Below are 7970 nucleotides of genomic sequence, written 5' to 3'. Positions count from 1 at the left end.
TATCCACTACCGCCACAACGTCTGTTACATCCACTACCACCACAACGCCTGTTACATCCTCTACCACTACTACATCTGTTACATCCACTACCACCACTACGTTTGTTACATCCACTACCACTACTACGTCTGTTACATCCACTACAACCACTACGTTTGTTACATCCACTACCACTACAATGTCTGTTACATCCACTACCACCACAACGTCTGTTACATCCACTACCACCACAACGTTTGTTACATCCACTACCGCTACTACGTTTGTTACATCCACTACCACCACTACGTCTGTGACATGAACTACCACCACAACGTCTGTTACATCAACTACCACCACTACGTCTGTGACATGAACTACCACCACAACGTCTCCTACATCCACTACCACCACAACGTCTGTTACATCCACTACAAGCACAACGTCTGTTACATCCACTACCACCACAACGTCTGTTACATCCACTACCGTCACTACGTGTGTTACATCCACTACCACCACTACGTTTGTTACATCCACTACCACCACCACGTCTGTTACAGCCACTACCACCACAACGCCTGTTAGATCCACTACCACCACTACGTCTGTTACATCCACTACCACGACCACTTCTGTTACATCCACTACAAGCACAACGTCTGTTACATCAACTACCATCACTACGTCTGTTACATCCACTACCACCACAACGTCTGTTACATCCACTACCGTCACTACGTGTGTTACATCCACTACCACCACTACGTTTGTTACATCCACTACCACCACCACGTCTGTTACATCCACTACCACCACAACGCCTGTTACATCCTCTACCACCACAACGTCTGTTATATCCACTACCACCACTATGTCTGTTACATCCACTACCACCACAACGTCTGTTACATCCACTACCACCAAAACGTCTATTCATCCACTACCACCAATACGTCTGTTACATCCTCTACCACCACTACGTCTGTTACATCCACTACCACCACTACGTTTGTTACATCCACTACCACTACAATGTCTGTTACATCCACTACCACCACAACGTCTGTTACATCCACTACCACCACAAGGTTTGTTACATCCACTACCGCTACTACGTTTGTTACATCCACTACCACTACTAAGTCTGTTACATCCACTACCAGCACAACGTCTGTTACATCCACTACCGCCACTACGTTTCTTACATCCACTACCACCACCACGTCTGTTACAGCCACTACCACCACAACGCCTATTACATCCTCTACCACCACAACGTCTGTTATATCCACTACCAACACTACGCCTGTTACATCCACTACCACCACTACGTCTGTTACATCCTCTACCACCACGACGTCTGTTACATCCACTACCACCACTACGTTAGTTACATCCACTACCACTACAACGTCTGTTATATCCACTATCACCACTACGTCTGTTACATCCTCTACCACCACTACGTCTGTTACATCCACTACCACCACAACGCCTGTTACATCCTCTACCACTACTACGTCTGTTACATCCACTACCACCACAACGCCTGTTACATCCTCTACCACTACTACGTCTGTTACATCCACTACCACCACAACGTCTGTTACATCCACTATCACCACAACGTCTGTTACATCCAATACCACCACAACGCCTGTTACATTCTCTACCACTACTACGTCTGTTATATCCACTACCATCACTACGTCTGTTACATCCACTACAACCACAACGTCTGTTACATCAACTACCACCACTACGTCTGAGACATCAACTACCACCACTACGTCTGCTACATCCACTACCACCACAACGTCTGTTACATCCACTACAAGCACAACGTCTGTTCCATCAACTACCATCACTACGTCTGTTACATCCACTACCACCACAACGTCTGTTACATCCACTACCGTCACTACGTGTGTTACATCCACTACCACCACTACGTTTGTTACATCCACTACCACCACAACGCCTGTTACATCCTCTACCACCACAACGTCTGTTATATCCACTACCACCACTACATCTGTTACATCCACTACCACCACAACGTCTGTTACATCCACTACCACCACAACGTCTATTCATCCACTACCACCAATACGTCTGTTACATCCTCTACAACCACTACGTCTGTTACATCCACTACCACCACTACGTTTGTTACATCCACTACCACTACAATGTCTGTTACATCCACTACCACCACAACGTCTGTTACATCCACTACCACCACAAGGTTTGTTACATCCACTACCGCTACTACGTTTGTTACATCCACTACCACCACCACGTCTGTTACATCCACTACCACTACTACGTCTGTTACATCCACTACCACCACTACGTCTGTTACATCCACTACCGCCACTACGTCTGTTACATCCACTACCGCCACTACGTTTGTTACATCCACTACCACCACCACGTCTGTTACAGCCACTACCACCACAACGCCTGTTACATCCTCTACCGCCACAACGTCTGTTATATCCACTACCGCCACAACGTCTGTTACATCCACTACCACCACAACGCCTGTTACATCCTCTACCACTACTACATCTGTTACATCCACTACCACCACTACATTTGTTACATCCACTACCACTACTACGTCTGTTACATCCACTACCACCACAACGTCTGTTACATCCACTACCACTACTAAGTCTGTTACATCCACTACCACCACAACGTCTGTTACATCCACTACCGCCACTACGTTTGTTACATCCACTACCACCACCACGTCTGTTACAGCCACTACCACCACAACGCCTATTACATCCTCTACCACCACAACGTCTGTTATATCCACTACCACCACTACGTCTGTTACATCCACTACCACCACAACGTCTGTTAGATCCACTAACACCACAACGTCTGTTACATCCACTACCACCACTACGTTTGTTACATCCACTACAAGCACAACGTTTGTTACATCAACTACCACCACTACGTCTGTTACATCCACTACCACCACAACGTCTGTTACATCCACTACCACTACAATGTCTGTTACATCCACTACCACCACAACGTCTGTTACATCCACTACCACCACAAGGTTTGTTACATCCACTACCGCTACTACGTTTGTTACATCAACTACAACCACTACGTCTGTTACATCCACTACCACCACTACGTTTGTTACATCCACTACCACTACAATGTCTGTTACATCCACTACCACCACAACGTCTGTTACATCCACTACCACCACAAGGTTTGTTACATCCACTACCGCTACTACGTTTTGTTACATCCACTACCACCACCACGTCTGTTACATCCACTACCACTACTACGTCTGTTACATCCACTACCACCACTACGTCTGTTACATCCACTACCGCCACTACGTCTGTTACATCCACTACCGCCACTACGTTTGTTACATCCACTACCACCACCACGTCTGTTACAGCCACTACCACCACAACGCCTGTTACATCCTCTACCACCACAACGTCTGTTATATCCACTACCGCCACAACGTCTGTTACATCCACTACCACCACAACGCCTGTTACATCCTCTACCACTACTACATCTGTTACATCCACTACCACCACTACGTTTGTTACATCCACTACCACTACTACGTCTGTTACATCCACTACCACCACTACGTTTGTTACATCCACTACCACTACAATGTCTGTTACATCCACTACCACCACAACGTCTGTTACATCCACTACCACCACAACGTTTGTTACATCCACTACCGCTACTACGTTTGTTACATCCACTACCACCACTACGTCTGTGACATGAACTACCACCACAACGTCTGTTACATCAACTACCACCACTACGTCTGTGACATGAACTACCACCACAACGTCTCCTACATCCACTACCACCACAACGTCTGTTACATCCCACTACAAGCACAACGTCTGTTACATCCACTACCACCACAACGTCTGTTACATCCACTACCGTCACTACGTGTGTTACATCCACTACCACCACTACGTTTGTTACATCCACTACCACCACCACGTCTGTTACAGCCACTACCACCACAACGCCTGTTAGATCCACTACCACCACTACGTCTGTTACATCCACTACCACGACCACTTCTGTTACATCCACTACGAGCACAACGTCTGTTACATCAACTACCATCACTACGTCTGTTACATCCACTACCACCACAACGTCTGTTACATCCACTACCGCACTACGTGTGTTACATCCACTACCACCACTACGTTTGTTACATCCACTACCACCACCACGTCTGTTACATCCACTACCACCACAACGCCTGTTACATCCTCTACCACCACAACGTCTGTTATATCCACTACCACCACTATGTCTGTTACATCCACTACCACCACAACGTCTGTTACATCCACTACCACCAAAACGTCTATTCATCCACTACCACCAATACGTCTGTTACATCCTCTACCACCACTACGTCTGTTAAATCCACTACCACCACTACGTTTGTTACATCCACTACCACTACAATGTCTGTTACATCCACTACCACCACAACGTCTGTTACATCCACTACCACCACAAGGTTTGTTACATCCACTACCGCTACTACGTTTGTTACATCCACTACCACCACTACGTCTGTTACATCAACTACCACTACTACGTCTGTTACATCCACTACCACCACTACGTCTGTTACATCCACTACCGCCACTACGTCTGTTACATCCACTACCGCCACTACGTTTGTTACATCCACTACCACCACCACGTCTGTTACATCCACTACCGCCACTGCGTTTGTTACATCCTCTACCACCACAACGTCTGTTATATCCACTACCGCCACAACGTCTGTTACATCCACTACCACCACAACGCCTGTTACATCCTCTACCACTACTACATCTTTTACATCCTCTACCACCACTACGTTTGTTACATCCACTACCACTACTACGTCTGTTACATCCACTACCACCACAACGTCTGTTACATCCACTACCACTACTACGTCTGTTACATCCACTACCACCACAACGTCTGTTACATCCACTACCGCCACTACGTTTGTTACATCCACTACCACCACCACGTCTGTTACAGCCACTACCACTACGACGCCTATTACATCCTCTACCACCACAACGTCTGTTATATCCACTACCACCACTACGTCTGTTACATCCACTACCACCACAACGTCTGTTAGATCCACTAACACCACAACGTCTGTTACATCCACTACCACCAATACGTCTGTTACATCCTCTCCCACCACTACGTCTGTTACATCCACTACCACCACTACGTTTGTTACATCCACTACCACTACAATGTCTGTTACATCCACTACCACCACAACGTCTGTTACATCCACTACCACCACAACGTTTGTTACATCCACTACCGCTACTACGTTTGTTACATCCACTACCACCACTACGTCTGTTACATCCACTACAACCACAACGTCTGTTACATCAACTACCACCACTACGTCTGTGACATGAACTACCACCACAACGTCTCCTACATCCACTACCACCACAACGTCTGTTACATCCACTACAAGCACAACGTTTGTTACATCAACTACCACCACTACGTCTGTTACATCCACTACCACCACAACGTCTGTTACATCCACTACCGCCACTACGTGTTTTACATCCACTACCACTACAACGTTTGTTACATCCACTACCGCCACTACGTCTGTTACATCCACTACCGCCACTACGTTTGTTACATCCACTACCACAACTACGTCTGTTATATCCACTACCACCACAACGTCTGTTACATCCACTACCACCACTACGCCTGTTACATCCTCTACCACCAAGACGTCTGGTACATCCACTACCACCACTACGTTTGTTACATCCACTACCACTACAATATCTGTTACATTCACTACCGCCACTACGTCTGTTACATCCACTACCACCACTACGTCTGTTACATCTACTACCACCACTACGTCTGTTATATCAACTACCACCACTACGTCTGTTACATCCACTACCACCGCTACGTCTGTTACATCCTCTACCACCACTACCTCTGGTACATCCACTACCACCACTACGTTTGTTACATCCACTACCAGTACAACGTCTGTTATATCCACTACTACCACTACGTCTGTTACATCCACTACCACCACAACGTCTGTTACATCCACTACCACCACTACGTCTGTTACATCCACTACCATCACTACGTCTGTTACATCCTCTACCACTACTACGTCTGTTACATCCACTACCACCACTACGTCTGTTATATCCACTACCACCACTACGTTTGTTACACCCACTACCACTACAACGTCTGTTACATCCACTACCACCACTACGTTTGTTACATCCACTATCACCACCACGTCTGTTACAGCCACTACAACCACAACGTCTGTTACATCCTCTACCACTACTACGTCTGTTACATCCACTACCACCACAACGTCTGTTACATCCACTACCACCACAACGCCTGTTATATCCACTACCGCCACAACGTCTGTTACATCCACTACCACCACAACGCCTGTTACATCCTCTACCACTACTACATCTGTTACATCCACTACAACCACAACGTCTGTTACATCAACTACCACCACTACGTCTGTGACATCAAGTACCACCACTACGTCTGCTACATCCACTACCACCACAACGTTTGTTACATCCACTATCGCTACTACGTTTGTTACATCCACTACCACCACCACGTCTGTTACAGCCACTACCACCACAACGCCTGTTAGATCCACTACCACCACTACGTCTGTTACATCCACTACCACCACTACGTCTGTTACATCAACTACCACCACTACATCTGCTACATCCACTACCACCACTACAACTGTTATATCCACTACCACCACTACGTCGCTTACATCCACTGCCACGACCACTTCTGTTACATCCACTACAGCCACTACATCTGTTACATCCACTACCACCACTACGCCTGTTATATCCACTACCGCTACTGCGCTTGTTATATCCACTACCACGACCACTTCCGTTACATTCACTACCGCCACTACGTCTGTTACATCCACTACCACCACTACGTCTGTTACATCTACTACCACCACTACGTCTGTTATATCAACTACCACCACTACGTCTGTTACATCCACTACCACCGCTACGTCTGTTACATCCTCTACCACCACTACCTCTGGTACATCCACTACCACCACTACGTTTGTTACATCCACTACCAGTACAACGTCTGTTATAACCACTACTACCGCTACGTCTGTTACATCCACTACCACCACAACGTCTGTTACATCCACTACCACCACTACGTCTGTTACATCCACTACCATCACTACGTCTGTTACATCCTCTACCACTACTACGTCTGTTACATCCACTACCACCACTACTACGTCTGTTATATCCACTACCACCACTACGTTTGTTACACCCCACTACCACTACAACGTCTGTTACATCCACTACCACCACTACGTTTGTTACATCCACTATCACCACCACGTCTGTTACAGCCACTACAACCACAACGTCTGTTACATCCTCTACCACTACTACGTCTGTTACATCCACTACCACCACAACGTCTGTTACATCCACTACCACCACAACGCCTGTTATATCCACTACCGCCACAACGTCTGTTACATCCACTACCACCACAACGCCTGTTACATCCTCTACCACTACTACATCTGTTACATCCACTACAACCACAACGTCTGTTACATCAACTACCACCACTACGTCTGTGACATCAAGTACCACCACTACGTCTGCTACATCCACTACCACCACAACGTCTGTTACATCCACTACAAGCACAACGTCTGTTACATCCACTAGTACCACTACGTCTGTTACATCCTCTAGTACCACTACGTCTGTTACATCCACTACCACCACTACGTTTGTTACATCCACTACCACTACAACGTCTGTTACATCCCTACCACCACTACGTCTGTTACATC

General features: G+C 46.7%; 1 protein-coding gene across 1 annotated transcript; it reads left to right on the top strand.

Moving 5' to 3' along the window:
* Nucleotides 1-329: 329 nt before the first annotated feature.
* On the top strand, nucleotides 330-7134 carry LOC124284008 (cell wall protein DAN4-like; the record flags this gene model as incomplete). The annotated part of the gene is given in 8 exon segments (XM_046720045.1): nucleotides 330-443; nucleotides 1148-1260; nucleotides 1681-1774; nucleotides 2432-2474; nucleotides 3432-3505; nucleotides 4630-4677; nucleotides 6547-6744; nucleotides 7045-7134. Coding segments are annotated over 8 exon segments (774 nt in total), but the record flags the coding sequence as incomplete, so codon positions are not given.
* Between the last annotated feature and the right edge of the window lie 836 nt (nucleotides 7135-7970).

This window comes from Haliotis rubra, unplaced genomic scaffold, assembly GCF_003918875.1.
Source record: "Haliotis rubra isolate DU_JTF1 unplaced genomic scaffold, ASM391887v1 Scf328, whole genome shotgun sequence".
In the NCBI taxonomy this organism is placed as follows: Eukaryota; Metazoa; Mollusca; class Gastropoda; order Lepetellida; family Haliotidae; genus Haliotis; species Haliotis rubra.
This window is presented reverse-complemented; position numbering and strand designations above follow the sequence as displayed.